Below are 24,302 nucleotides of genomic sequence, written 5' to 3'. Positions count from 1 at the left end.
GAACGACAACAACAGAGCACAATGAATTAACTGGGAGACAAAGAAAGAGAGGAATATTGAAAAAAGGAGAGAGAATGAGAAATAACTGCCCACCTGTAGCAGTCAGTCGTATAATCTCAGTCCCAGCGGCAGCTCCCTCACTCAGAGACACAGTATATTCTGCTCTGCTGAACACTGGAGGGTTATCATTCACATCACCAATGGTTATCACTGCAACAACACTAGAGCTCCTCTGGGGCACACCACGGTCTGACACCACCACAGTGAGGTTGTAAAGTGGCTTGGTTTCAAAGTCAAGCCCCTCAGCCAACAGCAGAGTCCCAACTGTTTGAAAGCCCCGCCCCTCTAGGAACCGCACACTGCTTTCAATCTGGAATGAATTTCCTTCATTCCCGTTGGCAATAGCAAAGTCAAAGCCACAGTTTTCTCGAGAGAGGTCGCTGTCAAAGGCCTCAAAAGTCAGAACTGTTGCCCCTGGGATGGTGTCCTCAGAAACTGTAGCCCTGCAGACAGAAGAACATTACATATGTGAGGACAGCTGTTGAGGTTACACCATAACATATCCAGAATCTAATGAATGACTGACCTGTACTCTGATTGGTGAAACACAGGAGCGTTGTCATTGATGTCAGAGATTTGGACCTGGACAGTGGTGAGGGAGGAAAGTGAAGGCGAACCTCTATCACGAGCTTCAATAACAATACTGACTGACTGACGTTCAGGGTCAAACTCAGCTCTGTGACTGATGAACAGGGTTCCTGGATACAGAGAGCAATGACAGGGAGTCAGACATTGTGCTGGGGAAGTTTTTAAATGTAATGATTTACATATTACTTTCTTTTTAAACTGGAAACTTATTTAGGAGCTAAACTATATCAGGGAGGAAGACAAGGGTGTCTACCGTTGTTGGGATCAATGTAGAAACCCTCCTGGGTTGATGACGTCACTCTGTAGGTGATCTTTCCGTTCTCACCAGAGTCCCTGTCAGTTGCTGTTACTGTGACAACCACACTTCCTGGTGGCGTGTGCTCAGGCAGAGTTACCTGGGGTGCAGAGATATTAATAACAACATTTGAACATCAGGCAAAAGAAACAAATAAGGAGACAACAGATTGCATAAATGCTGTAATAAAATTAGCAAAGGTCAACAGGCACTAAACTCACAGAAGAGAAAATTGCATTTTATATTGTAATTCCTGTTTTTCCTGAGTTTATACTAATGTTGAGGTAATTTCCTGAGACAAAGAAGTAAATATTATACATGATCTCTGAAACCTTTCCCCAGTCAATATTAGGCAGTAAAGGTTTATCACCCCACTGTGTGCACCTTGGGAATGTACATGTGTTTTTTTACAGTGTGTGCAATGTTCTCCTTCTTCTGTAGTCTGAAGTAAGACATTCCCTATCCCTATTTAATTCCCTATCAAACTTTATTATATGTGAAGTATTTCAAAATGTAAACACACTTATTCTGTGCATTTTTGAGGCAGCAATTAGTATGCAATGGACACATCACATTTCATACAACACATATTTATTTTGGTGCCATAAATGTAATCAATATACCTGCATAAAAAAAGAACATCAGTTTGATTTATAAGCCACCCTACCTGATAGAGATCATGGGTGAATGCAGGTGCATTGTCATTAATATCCTCCACCAGTATTGTAATGTTAGCTTCAGTTTGGTGCTGGCTGTCCGTGGCTCTGACAGTCAGTGTGTACCACGTCTTCTCCTCAAAGTCCAGAGGGGCAGTGAGTGATACGCCTCCACTGTAGCGGTGAATCCCAAACTTGCCTAAGGCTGTTGGGTCCAGCTGCAAGGAGTAGGAGAGGGCAGGACTGGAGTCGACGTCATTACCCGTCACAAGAGTGATCTCTGTGCCAATCAACATGTCTGATAGATAGAGAAAGAGATTGAACAAAAAACATGTTAGCTGTATTTAACTTCCTGTGGATACAAGTATGCACAACTACACATCCTTAGACCTGCACAGTAATCGTAAATGTAATATATTTGCTGTAAACTGGTCTACATGATATACATAACCAGAAAGAACAAAATTCCTGCAAATAAAGTACTTACTCTCTGGGATGCGGATTTCCTGGGGCAAGGGAATAGTGGGACTGTTGTCATTCTGGTCAACAATAATTACTGTTAATGTCGCCGAACCAGCCAATCGTGGACTTCCTCTATCAGTTGCTGTAACTATAAGCCTGTGGGTGGACAGAAAAAAAGAGGTTGTCTAAAACGTCTGTTTCTTATTACATGTGTAGTCCTAAAAATGGAATTTTAATGTTGGTGATGATAGAGAATATGTAAAAGAAACATAAAATGATGCCATCACAACTTTGGTTACACATTCACCATGAAAAAAAAGAGTTATGAAAGCAACACTAAAAAAGTTATGAAAGTGTTACAGTGAACCGGAGTTGATTTACAGAGTTTAAAATTGTAGCTTTGATACATCTGGCATGCAGATATTGGTTTGCCTATATCTTCAGCAGACTATGTCAACCTCCCCACCAGCTATACAAACACAAACTAGCTGAGTGAATATGATTCATGATGTGTTACGTCTAATGTTTTCCTTCTATGCATGTTTACCTGTGTGTATACATAATGGACTTTTTCTGTACAAAGCCATGCAGCAGCTCCAATACTTATTACATGTGAAATATAAATCCATCTACAAAATGTGCACATAAAATGGTTCTTGGTGAGGTTATTCAACCACAGATCTGTTCTCACTTGGTCTGGGTAAAGATCTCACGGTCCATGATGGCCGCTGTGGTGATGCTTCCTGTCATCGGGTCAATCTTAAACAGGCCGCTCATGCCTGACGACTGGATGGAGTAGGTCACCTGACCATTTTGGCCCTGATCCACATCCTCAGCCATCACCTGGGAGAAGGTGGAGGATAGGGAAGAAAAAGGGAGAATGATGATTTATTTTGACCCTTTGGAAAACTCCAGTGACCCTAATACCTTTATGACTTTGTATTATTTATTATGCAGTTTTTTTATATTTAAAAGTACTTGTATGATTGGCATTTCATATCCCTGTGCTTCTCTCATGTAGGCCACATAATTCTGCAGCTGGAAGCGAGGCAGGTTGTCATTGACATCCTGCAGGATCAAGTTGATAGCCATGAAAGATGTGGAGGACACTGTTTCAGCCTTCACAACTAGACGGAGTCTGGGGCTGTCTTCAAAGTCCAGCCCCTTGGAGCTCTGCACCATGATTTCACCTGGAGATTTGAGTGGAAAATAAGGCTCAGGAAAATCATCAAATGACAGATTAAACGGATCCACATCTCATTAACATCTATAGGACATAATAACGATGATTGTGTTTTACTGTGAGTTTCACCTGTTGAGGAGCTGATGCTAAAGGCCTGCTTTCTGTTCCCACTGAAGAGGCTGTAGCTGATACCCTTACGTGTGCCATCTGGGTGTTGAGCCTGAGCCTGAGCCACAGCTGTGCCTGAATTTTTGAAGTAGAGCAGAGAAAATATTCCTTAACTGTGACAGTAGAGAGATCTTCAAAGTGTAAAGGGGGACAAAATGACTGAGATGATTATCCTAATCCCTAATAATACAGTATTAATGTCAGACCTTGTACAGCGTTCTCCTGTAGGCTGACGTCTCTGGCATTCCTCGAGAAGCGGATGCCGCTGTACTCCACCTCCTTTACATAAATCACCACCACTCCCTGTGCAGACTGAGCTGGACTTCCCTGGTCCATGGCCTCCACTATCAGGGTCCTCTGAGCCTGGGTCAGATCCCCTAGTGGCTCAGTGGCCTGGATCTCCCCAGTCAGGGAGTTGATGCTGAAGCCCTTGACTGGCATGGCAAAACGGTAAAACACAGAACCGTTGGCTCCAAAGTCTTTATCCTCGGCTTTCATGGTGGCTAGAACCCGCTGTGAACGCATGCTAGACACTTCGACGACCAGCGGATCCTGGATGAAGAAGGGTGTGTTGTCGTTGACATCTAGGATAGTGACTGTCACCTAAAAGGATGAGTTCACATGTGGGTTAAGTGCAAAATGTATTGCTAATATAATGAGCATTAAAAATACTCCAAAATCTGGTATACCAAATATCATGTGAATCATAAATTCAAAACCTTTTTTAACAATGAGTCAACTGAACATCTTCAACATCTAACTCTTTATTTACCTGAGCAGAGGTGTTCCTGGGTTCAGCAGGTGAAAGGTCAACAGCAAACACCTGGAAGCTGTATGACACTCTTTTTTCCCGGTCCAGAGGTGCTGATGTGGTGATAGCACCAGTGCTCTGATCCACACTGAACGCTCCGTGCACCTCTCGGCTAAGGAAGTACAGAACCTTACCATTCAGGTCGTCGTCAGCATCTGTGGCTGACACCTGGATATAGATAAATACATGTTTAGGATTAAATGAGTACTGTTGACATATAATTACTTTTGTTATAAAAGTGAGATATATAGCATGTCAGTTAAATGTTTGAAAAGAGCATCATCCAAAATGCCACTTTCTAATTACCTCCAGAACTTTGGACCCCTCTGCAGCATCCTCTGACACCTCCACAGAAAAGCTACCTCTGCTGAAGACAGGGCTGTTGTCATTGACATCGAGCACTTTGACTTCCACTGTGACAGTAGTGCTGAAAGCAGGGCTGCCTCGGTCTGTAGCCACCACCTCCAGAGTATATTCAGGCCTTATCTCCCTGTCTAGGCCGCGTGACGTGGATAGGGCTCCCGTGCTGGCGTGGAGGTGGAAATCTCCATCAGGGTCCCCAGCTGGATGAAGGATTCATAAGGCAGAAGAAAGAAACATCTTTAAAAAAAAACTACGATTTCTGTGGACTGAGCATTCTGTGCCAACTCTGCACTTAAGTCTAAGTTGGAATTTGCTCCAGACAGGTAAATGGAATGTACTATATTTGAAATAAGACACGAGAATGTCAGAAGTGAGTCTAGGGTAGGTGTATGCAGCTCTGATCTTTCATATGGGAGGAAAAGAGCACTGTCAAAAGCAATACATTCATCCAAATCTTGCATGGCCTCTACTAGACCAAATCTATTCCTCCACACTGTCAGTACAACTTCAGATATCACCAGAAATGGTCCAAGCAAACCTGATGGTTAATACAAGTGTGATTTAGCTGCAATAATTACATATACACAGTTACAATTGTAATAATCTGTCAACAATCTGTAAATTTGATACTGGACCATTTAAAGCCCAAAAAACACCAGAAATGACAAAAATCCATGGTCTCTCCCAGGATATTGTTATTTCCACATTCGACACACCCTCAAACAGCAATTACAGCAATTGTGGTGAACTAAATCACTCTTTAAATCCATTCTAATAAAATACTTGGGTTAGACACACAACACTGTTTCTCACCAGTGATCCTGTACTCCAGCTCTCCACCAGGACCTGAGTCAGGGTCTGTGGCCTTGAGGAAGCAAAGCTCTACAGGGGCCTGGTTTTCTGGCACCTGCAGTCCGTACCATGGCTTCGCAAAGACCGGAGCATTGTCATTTACATCCTGCACCTCCACGCGCACTACAGTCTTGGCAAAGTTAGGAGGCAGCCCTCCATCCCTGGCATACACTACGAAGAGATGGACATAGTTTAGCTGATGAGATGTTGGATCCCATACAACATTTTAAACCAATGTACTTGAGGTGTTCTGTGGGAATAAATGAGCTTGAGCTCAGATCGTCGATGAAGACGATGAATGTAGTCATACCAGTGAGTGTGTAGTGATCCTGTAGCTCTGCGTCCAGTTCCTTCGTGGTTGTGATGACTCCTGTCACAGGGTTGATGATGAAGCCTTCCTCTGTCACACCTCCATACGTCACTTGGCCATTAGAACCTGCATTGAAACACAAGTCAGACGAATACAAATAAAACACACACACTACACAGCACAATAAAGCAAGGCTACATGCAATGTAATAAGGCAGTGCTATTAATTAATCCAATATGCACAGAGCCGCAAGCAAGTCCAAATGAAAGCTCCAGAAATACGAGGCTTTAGTCGATGGCTGTAACTACACATTTTCATTAGAAGGAGCTTGTGGTTTGGTTTAAAGTGATTTGGTTTCTTAAAACCATTTATCTGTCTCTATTGTTTCATTTTCCTACAAAGGCATATGTACTGTATATCAGCTTTTTCTTTTTATAGTGAATTTTGGAACCTTTCTTTAGTTTGATGCTCTATAATCTTGACTTCAATCTAACTTCATCCTTCCTGGACTTGATCCATACTTCTTACAGACCAAAAGACACAAATGTGTTCCTGTGTGGGATCATATAGAATCTACAGAAATTACTTTGTGGAATTATCAATCTGTGGAACATATGTGTACAACCTGTTTTTCCTGAACTATAAGGACCATATTTGGTACCATAAAAAGTCTTTTTTGAAAGTTTTGAAAGTCTTTGTAAAAGTCTTTGTTTTCTTCCTAAAGTACTGTATCTCACCATTTCAAGCATCGTGACTTTACAGTATTTAAATTACACAAATTAAACCAACCTTGGTCCCGGTCGGTGGCAGTAACTGTCAGTACAGTTGTTCCTGGTCCTTGGTTTTCCATCACCTGGGCTTCAAATTCTGCTCGCTGGAACAACGGAGCTTCATCGTTCACATCAATCACCTGCACACACAGCACCTGAGAAGTGGAAAGCTGAGGTATCCCATGATCCTCTGCTACAATGGTTAGATTGAAGATTTCCTGCTCTTCCCGGTCTAGTGCTTTAAGGATGGAGAGAGAGCCTACAAGAGAAAAAAGGGAGAACATTCTAAAACCACCTTTCCTGGATTACTTCACTTAAAATGCATATTCTCATTTGGATTATTTTGAAATGTGTGTGTTGGTGTGTTTGTGTTTGTGTCTGAGTGTGTGTTTGGCTAATGTTTTTGTGAACATATCATTTTGTGTACCTGAGAGAAGATTTGTATGCCTACAAGGACCAGTAACAACAAAACCTTTACAGCTTTGCTTTATGAGACTTTCCACAGTAAGTGAGAGGCCATGGCCAAGCTATTCAATTCTGGCACTTTGCACATGCATTCAAATGTGAATCAGAGCTTTAGACTATCAGTAAACATGTAGGATTATTGTTTGTGCTGGCATGCAGGCAAATACACAAAGAGTCCAGACTACAACTACATAGTTGCCAGCTCAACCTATGACCTCCCCTGCAATTAGGTCATTAGGTTTTCCTCTCTGTACAACACTACAGTATCTGTTTGCCTTTCAATCTGTAAGGCATTAGTTGGTGTGTGTATATGTGTGTGTTTTATGTAAATCGAGCTGGTTCACATAGTCTGTGAATAAGACCACCACTTCAGACTCTGTCTTCATTTACTCTCCTACCTTTCATGTCTACACCCCAAACCCCTGTCATCACCCCGACTACAAGTAGGGTCAGTCAAAGTGAGAGGAAATATGAAATGTGTGCGTGTGTGTGTGTGTGTGTGTGTGTGTGTGTGTGTGTGTGTGTATGTGTGTGTGTGTGTGTGTACTGTTCACAGGAGCGTACAAGTTTAGCTAGCATGCGGTACCTGAGAAACGTGTGTAATTTATAAATGCCGCAGCATGCCTGACTGTTCTCTAAAGCTGAGGCTCTGATGTTCCTGCAGGGTTTTGCTAGCTCCGATGTTTCATCCAAACACAAACAGATGCAAAACATTTATTTTTTCATTCTCCTCTGTAGCCAATTTAGTGTTACTGATACAGTACCAACCATATGATATAGGCGTTCCGACCCTGTCTGGATTAGCTTTGTTCAAACCCAAACTCACATGAAACTATACTTTAGTTCTACCAAAGATTTCAAGGTTTCCGAAGATACAAAATATGTCATACTGAATTTCAGGGAATGACAGACAGATGTGTTCATTTAATGCAGTGCTGCAGCCAAAACAACACAAAATAAGTGTCTTATTTGATTATTTTACTTATATACTGTGAGTCTGACATAGCTTTAGTGATGGAACAAACAGATATGAAGATCTATGTTCAAATATGAATAAAACCTTTCATCTAATTTTGAAGCTACTGTGAAGAAATGAAGGGACATATAAGACACGTTAGCCTTTAAGTGATTATAAAACTAGCAGTGAAGCAGCTGTAATGTGAAATAACAGAAAGTTCATATTGGCAGAGCAGATATAAAATTTATAAGCAATAATTAGGTTAATGATACCCTCACATTATCCAGAAAGTTTGCTAAATGTTCTCGCAAACCAATGCTAATCTGCTTTTACTAGTAATAATACCTTTTACTAGCTTTTACTAATAATAGCTAGCTTTTACTAGCTATTATTAACCATATGCTTAACACCACACAGTATGAGAAACAAACCAGAAGTGAAATCAACCCCTGCTAATGCACCAGACACTTGACAGTAATGAAGTAAAGACTTTCTTCCATCTGGAAGCTGCATTAAGTGTCCGTCTTATGGTTCTTAATCCCATCTCAGCCAGCGCTGAGCACACTCACACCACCCAGCTCTGATGAAGAGAATACACAAACTGTACACATATACAGTATGACATATCAAAGGGTGTCCACGTCCCTAACACAAAATTAAGATCGGTTCCCATGACGAAATCCGTCAAGAAAAGAACACCGAAGCATTATTCAAGTGAAATATTGCTCTAAGGCATTGAAAGATCATCTAGTAAAGAGTGTTATGAGGGTTATGATTGTTTCAGCAGTTGAGACCCTGTAGACGTAGCACTTGAGTGGGTAATTACGATCTTGTGGAAAGTTTTGTTCATCCAAGGGGCTTCCATGGGTGGGATACTGATTATCTATCAATCAAGAAACCGGCAGAAAAGGGCCACATACTACCCCCGCTGTATTAAATAATTCAAAGCAGGACTGTAAATGCACGAAATGATGTGGGGAATTTTACCCTAATCATCCATTGATGGAGTGTAAATGAGGTACCAGGCCCTGTTATATTATTGGAACTTTACGATATTTTTAGATGTTGTGTCCCACACTTACCAGTGTTGGGGTTCATACTGAAGCGGCCAGCGCTGTTGCCTGCCTGGATTCTGTAAGACACTCTGCCATTTTCTCCTTCATCTTCATCTCGAGCCATCACATACAAAATCACAAACCTGTCAGTAAAGATACAAAACAAATTTCAGATTAGAAGAACCACTTTCAAGCTTGAGGTCACGAAAGTAAATGCATTTGACTATTTTTTAACAGGATTCGTAGATGTTCTTCTTCAATGACAGAAATCTGCATTAATAAGGCACCAAAAACAGATTACAGTTAGACATGCCACTCACCCTACAGGTTGATCCTCCATGACGCTAACTGCAGATGGAGAGCTGAAGACCGGAGTGTTGTCGTTTTCGTCCGTCACAAACACTCGGGCAGTGACCGAACCCCAGCGCCTCTGAGAAGGATCCGCTGCCTGATCCGTTGCCCGCACCACAAGGTAGAGGGATGGTGTTGATTCACGATCTAACTTCTGCCCCAGAGTCAGGACTCCACTAGAGGGGTCGAGGGTCAGGAGGTCAGGCGTGTCGGGCCAGTAGTGCTCAATGGAGTAACGCAGCTCACTGTTGGGTCCACTGCCATCCTATAAAAAAGAAAACAGATGAATTAGACAGAACTTGTAAGTGGACCTTGAGTTACCAATCACTGGTTAACATTACACCTTTTCTCAAGCAGGAAATATATTCTGTTTCCCACCTGATCCACAGCCTGGAAGGTATATATGGAAGCCCCTGTCTCTATGTTCTCTGGGATCACAATGGTAACTGGGTCTTCTGTGAACTGGGGAGTATGGTCATTGCTGTCCTGCACGTTGATATCCAGCTGCACCAGGTAGCTGCTGGGAAACGCCTGAGAGAAGTCAGACACCTCGATGTGCAGCGTGTACCTCGACCCCTTCTCGTAGTCCAGCTCGCGCACCAGGTACACGTCGCCCTTTAAGCGGTCCACCATGAAAGTCCCATCATGGTCTGTCCCCCCCACTACCAGGTAGGTCACCTGGCCTTCCAACACACTAGATTCATGCTGATCATGTGGGCGCACAGAGCCAATGATGGAGCCCGGAGCAGCTCCTTCGACTGTGTTCAAGGTCATGGAGAGCATGTTGGGCTTGGGGTTGGACCTGGAGGAGCTGAGAACCTGAAGGAAAGAAAACTAGGGTCAGACAGGCTCATTTCAATCTCAGCATTTCTTCACATAATCATAATTCAGATTGTGTCATGCATGTAATCACTTTAAAATTCTTTTCTTTAATCATCCACATATCTATCCCAAAACAGAGTGAAAAAAACATTTAAATATGCTATTATTTCAACAAAGTAAAGAAGAAAAGTGTCAAGGCGAGTGCTGTGCCGTGTATGTTACTGGATGTGATTTCCTTTGGTATTCTACAGACAATGAAGCTATATGGATCTCACCCCAGTCCATCCCTAAACATAGCCTTGGGCTGGAATCTGTTTCTGTTTTGTTGCTATTACTATAATAACCCTCACAGGCATTCTCATTGTGCATGAAGACATTATGTACAATCCTTCCAGTAAATATCTTGACAATGCGGCATTCTGTCTTCAAGATGAGAGTCAGGGTTTGTGACCTGTGACAAAATAATGAAGGGTGTATTGCAAGGGAAAACTGTAAATATTCCAGTTTAAATAATGCAGAGCAATAAGTGCAGCCTCTGAGAAACAGCCTTAGGGTTCGATTTCGTTCTGGGACAGATCAAAGAGCACTGAAGACAGCAAACATAAGCAGATTTTAACAATCTCTGGTTTCATCATCAAAAATCCACACACACACCATACCCTCGCTTTCGTTACCAAGATCTATTGCAATGTATTGCATCTTTCTGGTGTCTTTATAGAACGTAAATAGCAAGGTTAAAGCTAGAAGATGGGGGACGTGATGTGGATAAAGTGCATAATTTAGCATCACATGCTGACTAAAAAGCTATGTGCAGACATTTTCAGCTAAAATGCCCTACAAACCACATGCCAACTGTTAATGACTATTTAAAAAATCTTCTGTTTCACTGCAGTTGTGCAGCAAGCCTATCACAGCCCACCATGAAACAAAATGGGGCAGTTTTGAAATACAAGTGGAATTCAGCAACGATTGATTTAATTAAGATGTGTTAGCCACAAATTATTGAACATAGGCATACAGCTAGGGGTCTTGATATTATTGAACTCATTTGCGCAAGTGTTTCAATTATCTTGAAACAGATGCTTTACTACACACATCGCCAGCAACTGTAATGTACTATTTGTACTTTTCCTTGGTGTTCCCTAATGCCTACTCTACAGTACACACGCAAGCTAGGTAGTGTGTACTACTTGTGGTGTACAACAATATCCCTGTGTGAATTTACCCACAGCTATGTGAAATACTATCTCAAAATCATTATCTTGAAATGTTACCTCAAGAGAGTGTTTGAATGTGTCGTTACTGTCAGTGTGTCTGCGTGCGTGCATGTATCACTGCCTGCTACTGTACAGTGGTGTATTCCATTTCTCTCTGTGTGCTTTGATGCAGCTGGCTCTCATCAAATCTCATCTGGGAGCATTTGATTCCAAGGTGCCTATTTCCCCTCTGTCTAATCTCAGTGTCACACAAGCAGGGCACAGGCGAAAACTAAGGCAAGTACTCCCACTGTAATTAGCATCCTTTTCCTTTCTGAAATCACATCACATAAAAACACTGAGCTCAATGCCCCACAGTCAAAGCAAACCACCACCCTTTTCTGACTAAATGCCTCTGTGGTCGGCCTTTTTTTTCCTGCTGTTGAATTCCTGATATTGTATGTTGATATGCAGGATTGACCCTCCTACAGAAAGCTCAGAACAATAACTCAGTCCAGACCTGCTCCCTCCTGCAGCTCTGGGTTTCTCACCTTGGGTTTTGGTTACCCCACTAACCTTTGGAACAGGAAACACACACTAGATTGGATAGATGCTTTTGTTTGTACAGGCACAGGATCAGTTTCGCTCCTTCTCATATTTATCCCCCTTTCCAATTTCTTTGACAGTTATACTGTTCACTTTGTGCACAGTTTGAGTAAATTACTCACAGTAAGGAATGCAAAAGGACTGAGGTAATGTAGATGTGACAGTGTTACATGTGGGCACCAGATTGGCCTTTGTTTCCAATGTGACGCACACAACAAATGTGTAGGTGCTGCATGGAATGCATGTACATGCAGCTGGACGATGGATGAGAAAATGAAAATGTACAGATTGTGTTTACCTGTATTCGTAGCTGGCAGGTGGAGCTGAGGCCTGGTGTCCCGTGGTCAGCAGCAGTCACAGTGAGAACGTAGTCGGCTCGTTCGGCCCATCTCAGAGGGGAAGCAGTTCTCAGCTCGCCACTGATCGGGTTAAGGGAGAAACGCTCTGCTCTGGAGCCTTCAGATGATGCAACAGATATGGATATCAGCTCAAAGTTAAAGTAATGATAAGAAAAACAATGTGAATGTAGAGGGAAGGGACACTCACCTGATAAAGAGTAGTATACGGTCCCATTTTCTCCCTCATCTGGGTCTTTAGCCATCACTGTCCCTAGGACGGTCCCTGATGGAAGCCCCTCCATCACCTACAATGCAGAAGGATTATTCACATGAATGTCTTTCTCCAACATACTATGCCTTTTCTGTGTACATTATCTTCCTATAATGTTTATTCCTATTCCTTACTGTACCTTGTCTTTGTTTCCTTTGTAGTACTATGATTGTTAAGATATGAAAAGGAAGTATAGGGTTGATTTCTTTCTGTCCTCAACAGATCTATCTAATCTGCCTTCATTCTCACCTGATGGAGCAGCTCCCTATCCGGCCTGGCATGAGTGAAACTAGGGGCATGGTCATTTTCATCCAGCACAGTTATATGAGCAGTGCCGGTGGCGCTGCGAGGAGGCGTACCCCCGTCCTGTACCACCACAACTAGCTGGTAGCTGGACTGCTGCTCTCTGTCCAGGGCAAGGCGGGTGCTGATCTCACCTAAAGAAAAAAGAAAAGGCTTTAGCGTGCATTACTTGCAATAGTTAGGGAATAATTGCCGTTTAATTGAATTGACTAACAGCAAATCATTATTTTCTCAAGGGAAATCAAGCTGGTATTAGTGCTGCTTATAGAGTAACTACATTTCAGCCAGTGTAACCCAATTACAATAAACGGCTTTGAGTGTTACTATTACTATTCTTAAATTCAAATACAAAAACCAAGTCATGGTGTTTATCTTCACCTGTTTGTGAGTTGATCAGAAAGTGCCTGTTGGTGTGCAGCAGCCTGTAGGTGAGTCGCGCATTTAGTCCTGCATCTCTGTCCGTTGCAGATACCCTTCCAAAGCCTGTCCCTGCGAGCAGGTTCTCTCTGACAGCTAGGAACACCCTCTCCTGGCTCAGTCTTGGGGAATTGTCATTCTCGTCGGTTACCGTCACCCTGACTGCGGCACTGCCAGTTCTCCCCACTCCTCCTGGGCCTGAGGTGGCCAGGACGGTCAACAGGTACATGTCTTTGACCTCTCTGTCCAGAGAGCTACGAACAAACAGCCAACCACTATCTGGCATAATGCCAAAACCGGCAGCGTCACCGTCAGGCCTAAGGCGGTAGAAAATAGAGGAGGAGGAGGAAGATGAGGAGCTTCCACCATTCCCAGAAGCCTCTCTGTTCAGTGCTCGAACCTGGAGGAAACGTGTATTGAGAGGTGTGTTTTCCCGTAGCTCCACGCGGTACGTCAGGGTGTCAAAGTTAGGGCCTTGTGCATCTTGGGCTTGGATGTGGACTACAAGGGTGAAGGTGGAGCTAAGCTGAGGCGCTCCGCCATCCTTGGCAACCACCTGAAGGTCATAGCGTGGGACACTTTCGTATGACAAACTCCCAATCAGACGTACCTCCCCGCTACCTCGGTCAACACCAAACGTTCTCTGGCCACTGCTGCCTGCAGCCCCAGCAGAGACCAGGTCAAAGCTAAGCTGACCGTTATGACCAGAGTCCTTGTCGGTGGCCTGAATGCTATAGATAACATTCCCCATTTTGGTGATCTCAGGTAAAAGGAGGGACTCCGATGAGGATGGGAGGAAGGTGGGGGCATTGTCATTGACGTCTGAAATGGTAATTCGTACCCGGCTGGTTCCATACGCTGGAGGAGAGCCGGAACGTGCCTGGATCTCCAGGTCGAGACTGGAGCAGGTCTCATGGTCCAGAGGAAGGGCAGTGCGAATTGTACCAGAGGCAATGTCCACTGTGAAGTAACCATCAGGGTCCCCGGTGGAGATGGAGTAGAAAATATTCTTAGAAACACCTGCATGGTCGACACAAAAATACAGCAAAATTAAGAATGAGAAAAAGACAGTGATAAAGGAACTAGAGCTGCAAAATATCATAAAATAATGAAAAGGAATGTCACAATTTTCAAGAAACCAGGGTAACATCTTCAAAATGCCTGATAAACAGTTTACAATAACAAAAACAGAGACAAGCAGCCAATAATCACATTTGAGAAGCTGGAACCAGCAATTCTTTAGCATTTCTGCTTGATAATTATTTTTACTAAAGATTAATCAACTAAATGTTTTGCCACTCGAAGGTACAGAAAGAGTTTCAATATACTGTATACAGCCGTTGATTATCCACTTGTCCCACGTGGCCTAATTAAAGCATACCCGACACAAAAATCACATGACAGATCCATATCCGCTTTTGGATGACTGGGATGTGGTGTGTTTATTATTCTTGTGTTAATAAAGAGCTGGATTCACTCAAAGTGGGTGAGGGGATAGAATCACAGAAAGCCTTGTGCAGTTACACAGACAGAGTAAGTGTTGCCCTGTCCACTGCACAACTGTGAACACTTCATTTTGACTCCCACTCAGAATTACAGCCCCATCTAACTTCATTTCTCCATCAAGTCTGGCCACAGTGAAAATAATTCCCACTAAAGCCCACGCTGTGTGATGGATGTGATTTCTTAATGGAGTGTATGCTCTTGTTGCTTGCGTATTTGTACAACTGCTGGAGTGAGAGGTAAGACATCATACTCTCTCCAGCCCATTAGTGCATTTTTGTCCTGGTACTTGTCAGAAAGATGAAACCAGGTAGAGAAAGACACATAAAACAGGTTCCTCCTGGCAAACCATGTCAAGTAAATTGATAAAAGCATGCCTGGTACGACTAAAGGCAGAACAGACATCGACATATAGTGGAGCAAAGAGAAAGGGAGGACTTGAGTGTACAGGCGTCCTCACCTGTCTTTGTAGCGGCTCGGACCACTCCCACTGCGGTCCCCCTGAGGACGTCCTCGGATACAGTGAAGAAATACTGCGCCTGATCAAACACGGGAGACACCACCGAGCCTCCCACCACACTCACGTTTACCCTGGCATTGACCGGCGCTGTCAGACCACCGCCGTCCTCGGCTGATATCACCATGGAGATTACCGTGTTGGCTTTGCCATGGAGCGAGCGAGAGAGGGAAATCACACCTGTAGAGAAAGAAAGATGAACAGATAAGATGAATTACTCTATATCCTTTTTGGTTTTTAAACACTCCAAAGCAGGTTTCACAATAGTTCACCCATAACACACACAAACTGAACAAACATGGGTGACACACACACAAACACACACACACACACACACACCCATAGTGCGTGTCACTATCATTGTGGGGACCTGTCATTGACATAATGCATTCCCTAGCCCCTTACCCTAACCTTAACCATGACAACTAAATGCCTAACCTTAACCCTTACCCTCACCCTAACCATAACCTAATTCTAACCATAATCCTAAAACCAAGTCTTAACCCTCAAACAGCCCTTTAAAGTTGTGGGGTCCAGCATTTTGGCCCCACAAAGCTGCCCCACAAGTATACTGTATTCCCGGTTTTTGGACCCCACAAATATAGTTAAACAAGAACACACACACACACACACACACACACACACACACACACACACACACACACACACACACACACACACACACACACACAGACAGACATACCTGTGTCCTTGTTGAGAGTGAAGAAACCAGAACCTCCTGCAGGTACTGTGCGGTAGGTCACCCTGCCATTTTCCCCAGCATCAGGATCATTCGCTGTTACCTTGACAACGGAGGTTCCCGGGGCACTATGGGTACTGAGACTGACTGTGTAGAGGACTGGATAGAAGATGGGCCGGTTGTCATTGATGTCCACCACTGAGACCCGCACGCGTGCTACTGAGCTCAGGCCACCCTGAAAAAAATATAATCAAGGAGATATAATAAGATTTTCACATTAAAATATGAGTACACATGATCATACCAGCAGGCACCAATGCTGTAATAATATTGTAAACCACAACTGACTAGTCTTGACACAAAGAGAGGCTAAATCATAAGAATAGCTATTTTGGTTAAATTACATCATCCATACATTGAATTTATTTTCTATCCATCGGTGAAAAGCGAAAGAGACTTTCATGTTATAAAACTTCAACAATAGATTCATGTCACACTGTAAAGATGAAGCAGCTGGAAAGGAATACAGAAAGACGAGTTCTCTGTTGAAGATCTCTGAAATATGGAGCCAATCAACAGTTACACTGTATCTGCTGGCTTAGTTTTACGAGACCATTAAAAACATGGATAGTCGAGACGAGCTGAATTAAGCTTGGAATGTGCCAGTGGTGGGAGAGAAGATGCATTGTGGGGGTTAGGTGGTAAATTATAGACCTGAATTCAATCTTTACTTGAGCATGGGTAAAAAAAAGGATAGAAAGTATGAACACTAGTAGGATGCTAGTGCAAAGACTGTATAAATGTGGTCAAGACATTGTATTTAAATTTAAAATTGACTGTTCAAATGGATCTGTTTTCCTACTTCTTTACCTTTTTCCTCCCCACACTCCCTCTCTGTTTGCTCTGATTGCTTTGCCATGCTGTTGCGGTTCCCCTAGATTTTCTTTGAAGACACACAGTGAGAGACAGGACGCTGTCTTCTTCAAACACGTCTCTTTGATCAGATTTTTTTGAGTGCAGCTGTACACATCTTTAATTTGCTTTCTGCTTCTGGCTTTAATCAGAAGCAGCATCACACACTTAGCGGGCAATGTGTTTGGTCATGGAGCAACACAAAGAACTAGAGCTTTGACTTTAGTTTGCTGTTTTGGTCTCTTTCTGAAGTCTATTTCAGTAATAGGGCTTTGATTGTACAAAATAGGAATGCTTTTTTGGGAAATACGCTAATTTGCTTTCATCGAAGTTGGATGAGAAAATTGGTAACACTCATGTCTGTGGGGTAATTTGAAGCTACTGTCAGCAGCCAGTTAGCTTAGCTTAGCACAGACTGGAAAAGGGAAAACTTACCTGGCAGAAACTCTAATTAATTACTATTTAACACATTATATCTTGCTTGTTTAATCTGTACAAAACCTAATTATAAAAACAACACATTGTGGTTTCACAGGGTGTTTACCTTGCTTGTCTAGCTGTTTTCCGCTGCTTCCAGTCTTTCTGCTAAGCTAAGCTAGTCTGCTAGCAGTATAGTTCATATTTATTGTACAGGCATAAGACTGGTACTGTATTGATTCATTCAACTCTTTGAAAATGTTGAACTATTTCTTTAAGGATTAATTTGTCTGACAAGATGAAATGGTTACAGAGATGACAACTACTTATTGTTATTCCTTTATAGTTTTAGGTTAAGAGTGTTCTTACTCCATCTGTTGCAGTGACGGTCAAGTCAAACTTGTCCAATCCCTCATCCCGGTCCAAAGCTGTGCTGGTGCAAATCTGGCCAGTCTCCTTGTCAATTGTAAAGTGGGTCGGTGCTGCACTCCCCGAGGCAGAACCCAGGATGTAGGATATAGCACCAAAGGAACCACGATCCTCATCTGTGGCTGACACCTAAGGGAAAAGCGACACCAGGTAAGACACGGACAGTCCACCAGGGCTAAACAGCCTGTGACACAAAAAGAATCACACCAACACATCTAGCAGGTTATCAAAATCTGTGTGAAAGAAAACATACATGTGTCATAATTATTATATACGAGCTAAGGGCCTTTCTGTTATCACAAGAATGTCCTATATTACAGTCACCTCACAGGCCCATACATCTGCACTTGTCAAAATATCACACACCATATCACTACTTGTTATGGTTTCCAGAGTACTATAAAAAACGAGCATCTGTGAGAGCAATTCACTCTTATAGATCACAGATATACTGCATGTAAAAAAAAATATGGATAGATCTCCCCCACAGTGTGTGCAAAATGATAGGTGGTGAGGTTACCATGGATACAGAAGGAGGAAACTGACTGGTAACCTTTAGTAGAGGACAGGAAAGTTTTGAGGTTGTGAGTTTGGTTCGAGGTCAACAGAGGCACTTTGATGAATGAAGAAAAGGTCAAACTGGTTTTCAACGGTCATTTAAATAAGATACAGACTGACTGACTGACTGACTGACTGAGAGAGCCATTTAAACACACACCTCAGACATGAATCCCTATTACATTTTTGGCTGGTCCGCAGCGACCAGCCCCATGACCCCCTGTCACTGAGTGATGAAGTTCCACCATTGTTCATAATTGTCATGGGGTGAAACCTTTGTCTGGTCTGTTTAACAAAGTAACTAGGTTTTGACCGAGTCCCCTACAAAGGACTTCAAACTGTTGTCACAAAGACACTTAACAGACACAGGCCTTGACCGTACCTTTGACTTTTTTGTCTAATCTACCTAACATCCTTCTTCCTACTGCACACACACACACACACACACACACACACACACACACACACACACACACACAAATATGCATTGTCTGCTCCGATTAAAACACTAAAAAATCCAAATACGACAAAGATTTCCTTGCAAAACACAAAAGGAAAATGTCTTCTGTGCTCCAGGGTCCTGACTGAAGTTTTACACCGGTCCATAATATGTATGTTTGGTGGCGTTTATGGTGCTTGTTAAAAGTAGCATTCTCCCTCAGATCTCGAAGCCTTGAAGGCGAGCCAAGATCCAGGAGACCTCATGACATCACTCTCTGTCATATACAGTTTTTCTCATGAGGCAACAGTAAGAAAGCTCTAAATTTCCCCAGAAACTTTTAGTTTAATTTGGTTTTTGTGTAAATACTGATTAAAGTTTTCTGACGAAGAAAGTATATTCTACTGAGTCTGAAATACGATGAAATGCTGTACATGATAATGCAAAATTCAATATACAAAGACCATTACAATTAGAAAGCTAGATAAACAATAAAGATAAAAGACAAGTTGTATATCATACATTGTGAAGAAAAGGGTATAATATATAGTATATCTGACCTTTTAGCTAAATTTGACTGTATTCTCTTAATTAATAGAATATACATGACGATGACTATGGGATGGGAATTATTATTCTCAAAACCTCATTTTGTTTTCTTTTTCATATAAGTGGCCCCTATATGATGTTGTAATATCCTCCTACAGTTTAAAGTGCATAATAGGTTGGCTTTATACATCCACCAGTGTTGCCGTAGTGTTTTCCACCGCAATCAACTTCTCAAAAAAGGGTTAAAATTGAATAAGACTGATATAAACGACATATCTCTTATTGTACATGTCTAAGCTTGTTGTTTAATGATTTCATCATTAGTCTGAATCCTACATGGGAACTTGCCCTGGCCCTGAACCCCAAAGAGCCCGGGACCACCATAGCAGACATCCGGCAATGACCTTCCTTCCGTCCCACCAACACACGTCTTCACCATTACACTTACCTACTGGCTATGGACAGACAGACATAAACACTACCACCATGACGCATACTGTTGCTCATATAGGATATTAAAATATGGGAATATTAGAACAGCTCTTTCAGGGTTTTTAGTCGCAGTGTTACCGCAGCTAGACGGTTGTAGTTTTGAGGAGTCATACTGTACCCCTTCCTTTGGTCAGTGTTTACAGCTGAGGGATTTTAGATCATTGCTGGGACTTCCTTCAGAGTACAGTGTTGAGACTAACACAACCTTTTGGGATCTATGCACATGTCTGGGTGTTCGTCATATCTTTCTGACTGTCTGTTATGGATTAGCCACCTGTGGTGATGAGAACAGGACGAACGTGTTCATGCTCACACACAGACACCCGCGTATATGATGACCCTATCCTTTTCACTAAATCTAATTAAAGGGGCTTTAACACCCATGACCGCCCACCTGGTCATAGGGTGACTTCATCGTCACCTCTATCTTTACCCCATAAATTCCGTTGTAGATCACAAACAAAGACGAGGGAAAGGGTGCTCTACCCTGGATAAGGCTGTAAAGAAGACATGGCTGTGTTTGTTAGGTTTATCTGAAAATACAGGGGTTGGGCACAGTATTCATAAATACGCTTGGAAGTAGTTTTTGACGGAAGGCTTGGACTGGAAAAGGCTTGCATAGAGTCCGGGAACAAGAAGGAGAGCAGGACATTGATTATCCACACACTCTAACATTTAAATAGCCACAGCACAGCAGTATGGTATGTATTCTTCATGCAGGAAAAAAATATGCAAGACAAACACAAGGTTGCACTAAGAAAACGCCTATGCAAGCACTCTTCATGGCAAACTTGGGAGCTATAAAATAAAAGATGTAATGATTTGGGTTGTTCTGCTGCAACATACTACATGCAGTACAGTAGTTCTGTGGTTCCAGATTTAAAGTAGAACAACAACAAAAAATGCAGAGGGACAAAACAGATACAGAAACAAACCTGCAAGGTTGGAATACATGACAGTACTGTCAATGCACAACAGTTTGAAATGTGTACCAGAAGAAAATCATTTGAACCCTCCAGAAAAGACAGGAGCTTGTAAGAATCAACTCTGTTATCAGTACATTTCCTCCTGTCAATCCATCTCACAGCACAGCACCAATGTTTAGTTTACACTGCACAGGCCAGAAGGATGGATCAAACTGACATGCCGATTCGATACCAGAAACTCCTCTCCCAATATGTTGTAGTATCCTGCACTTACAAAACGTATCTCGACTAAAAAAAGGAGCATGATAAGGTGATCTAGTAAACACACACAGTCAACATGTCTTTTTAAATCAAGAGATCTTGTGGGCCAGACGAGGGTGTTTGCCAGGGAGGAATTCCTCCCACGCCAGAGCCTGCTCTCTGATGCATGACCAGCCAGCCAGCATTGGCTCTGCACACCTATTCCTCATTGTACTCTCCGGAGGTTTCCCGCTGTGATAAACATAAGACTACATGGCAGCACATACACAGACAACAGCCCATACCTTTCAACATCTAAATATCACTTGCTCTTAAGTATATATGCTTGCATAGATATTTGTGGGATCTTCCACATTTACACGTTTCTGAAAGTGGATGGCAGGGTGGTCTAGTCGTTAGAAGGCCTGGTTTTTAAGGTCAAAAGTTTGGTCCCCATGTTTTTGTAATGCTTTGGAGCAAGACACTAAACCTTTAAAGTGCGTTATTACAGTAAGTTGTTTTGGATGATGCAGCATTTACAGATATGCAGTTAACATTCACATTCACATCCTACGTTATTATTTTAAATAGCCATAATGGTGGTTTTGCAAGTTGACTTTCATAGATTATTGGCATGAACTGAAACTAATGGCTGCCTGGAAGGTGGTGAATGTCTGGAGTGTGGTTCACTTTGGAAAATGGCCTGCAGTAATGCTAAGTATACACAATTTGTAGTTAATGGGCTTAAACGTGTAAAACTGCCAATGTGGTTTTTTTCTGTGGGAACTCTGATATCCCCACCTGGTGTCATATAATGCAGAAGTGTCCTATGAAAGGAGCATGGCTCAAACATGTCTGTTAATGATAACTGACATACAGGCAAAACATTTAAAGTTTATAATCACTTCTAGCTGTACAGTTTCCTTTTTGACTTGGAAGGAACTGGTCTTTCAGAGCATTTATCAGTGGAAAAATCATCAAAACACAAACAGACTTAAAAAATGCTACAGTTAAGCATCTGCCAACCATCTGAATTTGTAATACATGAAACATAAATTCAACCAGCATGCTTTCCGTTTAAGATTGTCATGCAGTACTTTGATTTACCTATCACGTAGTTCATTGACCGACTACTATAGACACAGACTAAGTCTCACAAAGCCCACGTCAGCCTCGTAAGGACTATGTGAAAAACAGTCAGGAAGAGCGTGCCGAGTATCGGATTCAGCCAGGACTCATGCCTGAAGCTTTTTGTCCATAGAGAGACATTCATCCCTGGCTGGGACAGTAGAGGAGCGATCACTCACTGGAGCATTAGCAAAGATCCAGACCTCATCATTCATTTGCCGCACTCGTCTTCACAAGCGCTCTCTCTTTCGGTTTCTTTGTGTCTCTACCTTTCCACTTAGCCTTTCTCTATCGTATGTTCCCACTGTCATTCTCCTTCTGCGGATACATGGATGGGTGGCTCTACACTGAGATGACAGATACAAACCTAACCCTAACTCAGCACTCACACACATCAGAGTCGTTTGTCAGTGGTATTCAATGCTGCAGAGAAGGAGTGATCTCCTGTCTGGGGTGTGGTGCAGATTACCAGGTAGTGTCTGATGATGATGATACCAGTGGGCCAACATCTACGCCAAAACCTTCGCTACTGTAGCGCCCACATCTTCAAACCTCAGCGAGTGACAGGTGTTATATGGCTTCAACTGTCTTGTTTGAGGTTTTATTTGCTTTTACTTCTAGTGGATTATGTTTTTCCTCTTTCCGTCCTTCATTATACTCATGGCTTGCCTTTAATATATGTTGCTGTACAGCATCTCCTCTCTCCTTTCTTCTCTATTCTCAGCTTGTCCAGATGTGAGCGCTGGTCCAGGTATGTCCTGCTGTTCTCTGCAGTTTGTCTCCGTAGACATCAGTTTAGTGTCAGAGGGAGTCTGTGCACGGCTGCTCGGACGCAGCTGCAGCTGCAGCTTTGCTGCGGCTCTGGACTTTTATAGCTTCTCATGAAAGAGACGGAGAGAGAGAGATTCTATAGGCTTTCATTGTAAAACCTGTAAAACACAGAGAGTTTTCCCAATCTAATCTCTTCTTCCTCTGGCTGGTGCCAGCCCCAAATGTTTATAAAGCGACCATCATCTAAGAGGTCAAATAGGCCAATAAGAAGCCTAATATTAATGCAAATGTTGTCCCACTGTATGCAGAATTAAAGGATGATTCCGGTTTATTACAACTTGGGTCTTACTTTAGTAGTATTGGCCATCATTTCTATCAGTTGTGCGGTTATGACATTGTACTCTGGCTTTAAACTGGCATTGATTTTTAGTCTTTTTGACTTGTTTTTCCTCATTTAAATCATAATTTTGGTCATTTTAGAATATTTTTTTTGCCATACGCCTTGATTTTCAAATCTTTGGCAACTCTTAGAGTTCCTGGTTGATTGTTTTCCATGACTGCTCACGTTTCTTTCTTCATCTGACTTACTTTTAGAGACGTCACTGCATTCCCAGATGTCACAAATTAACTTGATGAGCACAATCTTATTATTACTGATATAACTAAAACCTATAATTAAAACCAAGCTATAAAAAACAGGAATTATCCTTTAAAGTAGCAGCAATGACCATAAAAGAGCATGATAGACCTGGAGCTGGTGAACTGAATGCATCATTGTTGGATAATTGCACGCAAGCTGAAGTTATTTACAACAAACTGAAATAGGAATAACTGTGTTGGAGTGTCGGATAGAGCTAAAACATAAATTTAAAATTGTTGCTGTTTTAACACTGACACATTCCTTTGCTCTCCAGCTGCATTCCTCGCATTAGGCATTCTGCAGATCTCCAAATCAATTTCTGCCTTTCTGCTGCCAATGAGTTGAGGCACTATGGGTACAATTAAGATATATGGCAGGGAAGGAGAGAAGGGAGGGGAAGGTCGGAGTGAGGGGGAAATAGTTTGGCAAAGGAACAAAAGGCAGGGCTAATGATAACATGAGACCTTGAAATGGGAACGAGGAGGACCGAGGTTTCATGTAGCTTTTCCTTCAATCTCCATTCCTCCCTTGACCTCCCCTTTTTCTTTTAGCGTCTCCCCTCTTTTCTGTCCTCTCTCTCCCTCGCTCGTTCTTTCAGCACCCTATTACGGAAAGTGCTTGTTGTCTTTCATGTGGAGTTCACGGCTGGAAATGATTAGGAACATCAAACCACTGAAGGGAAGAGAAGGGGAGGGAGGTGAAAGAGACAGAACGAGAGAGTTGACTTCTATATTTGGAAGAAAGAATGCTAATATTATTAATGAACATAATAAGGGAGGCC

General features: G+C 42.4%; 1 protein-coding gene across 1 annotated transcript in view; it reads right to left on the bottom strand.

The window, feature by feature from the left end:
* Positions 1-24,302, bottom strand: part of LOC116037004 (protocadherin-16-like) — a 90,859-nt gene that overhangs the window by 4,095 nt on the left and 62,462 nt on the right. Inside the window, exons 5-28 of the mRNA XM_031280728.2 lie at positions 17,719-17,907; positions 16,024-16,255; positions 15,264-15,500; positions 13,262-14,320; positions 12,830-13,017; positions 12,518-12,614; positions 12,270-12,427; positions 9,726-10,166; positions 9,317-9,612; positions 9,024-9,139; positions 6,538-6,777; positions 5,749-5,874; positions 5,400-5,609; positions 4,530-4,786; positions 4,185-4,391; positions 3,619-4,015; positions 3,374-3,487; positions 3,040-3,251; positions 2,753-2,904; positions 2,087-2,217; positions 1,611-1,897; positions 902-1,043; positions 587-758; positions 94-503 (exon numbers count right to left, since the gene is read on the bottom strand). Of these exons, the coding sequence (XP_031136588.1) occupies positions 94-503; positions 587-758; positions 902-1,043; positions 1,611-1,897; positions 2,087-2,217; positions 2,753-2,904; positions 3,040-3,251; positions 3,374-3,487; positions 3,619-4,015; positions 4,185-4,391; positions 4,530-4,786; positions 5,400-5,609; positions 5,749-5,874; positions 6,538-6,777; positions 9,024-9,139; positions 9,317-9,612; positions 9,726-10,166; positions 12,270-12,427; positions 12,518-12,614; positions 12,830-13,017; positions 13,262-14,320; positions 15,264-15,500; positions 16,024-16,255; positions 17,719-17,907 (6,070 nt within the window). The remainder of the gene's footprint in view (positions 1-93; positions 504-586; positions 759-901; positions 1,044-1,610; positions 1,898-2,086; positions 2,218-2,752; positions 2,905-3,039; positions 3,252-3,373; positions 3,488-3,618; positions 4,016-4,184; positions 4,392-4,529; positions 4,787-5,399; positions 5,610-5,748; positions 5,875-6,537; positions 6,778-9,023; positions 9,140-9,316; positions 9,613-9,725; positions 10,167-12,269; positions 12,428-12,517; positions 12,615-12,829; positions 13,018-13,261; positions 14,321-15,263; positions 15,501-16,023; positions 16,256-17,718; positions 17,908-24,302) is intronic.

This window comes from Sander lucioperca, chromosome 13, assembly GCF_008315115.2.
Source record: "Sander lucioperca isolate FBNREF2018 chromosome 13, SLUC_FBN_1.2, whole genome shotgun sequence".
Classification (NCBI taxonomy): Eukaryota; Metazoa; Chordata; class Actinopteri; order Perciformes; family Percidae; genus Sander; species Sander lucioperca.
Note: the sequence above shows the minus strand (reverse complement) of the source record. Positions and strands in the feature narration are given on the sequence as shown.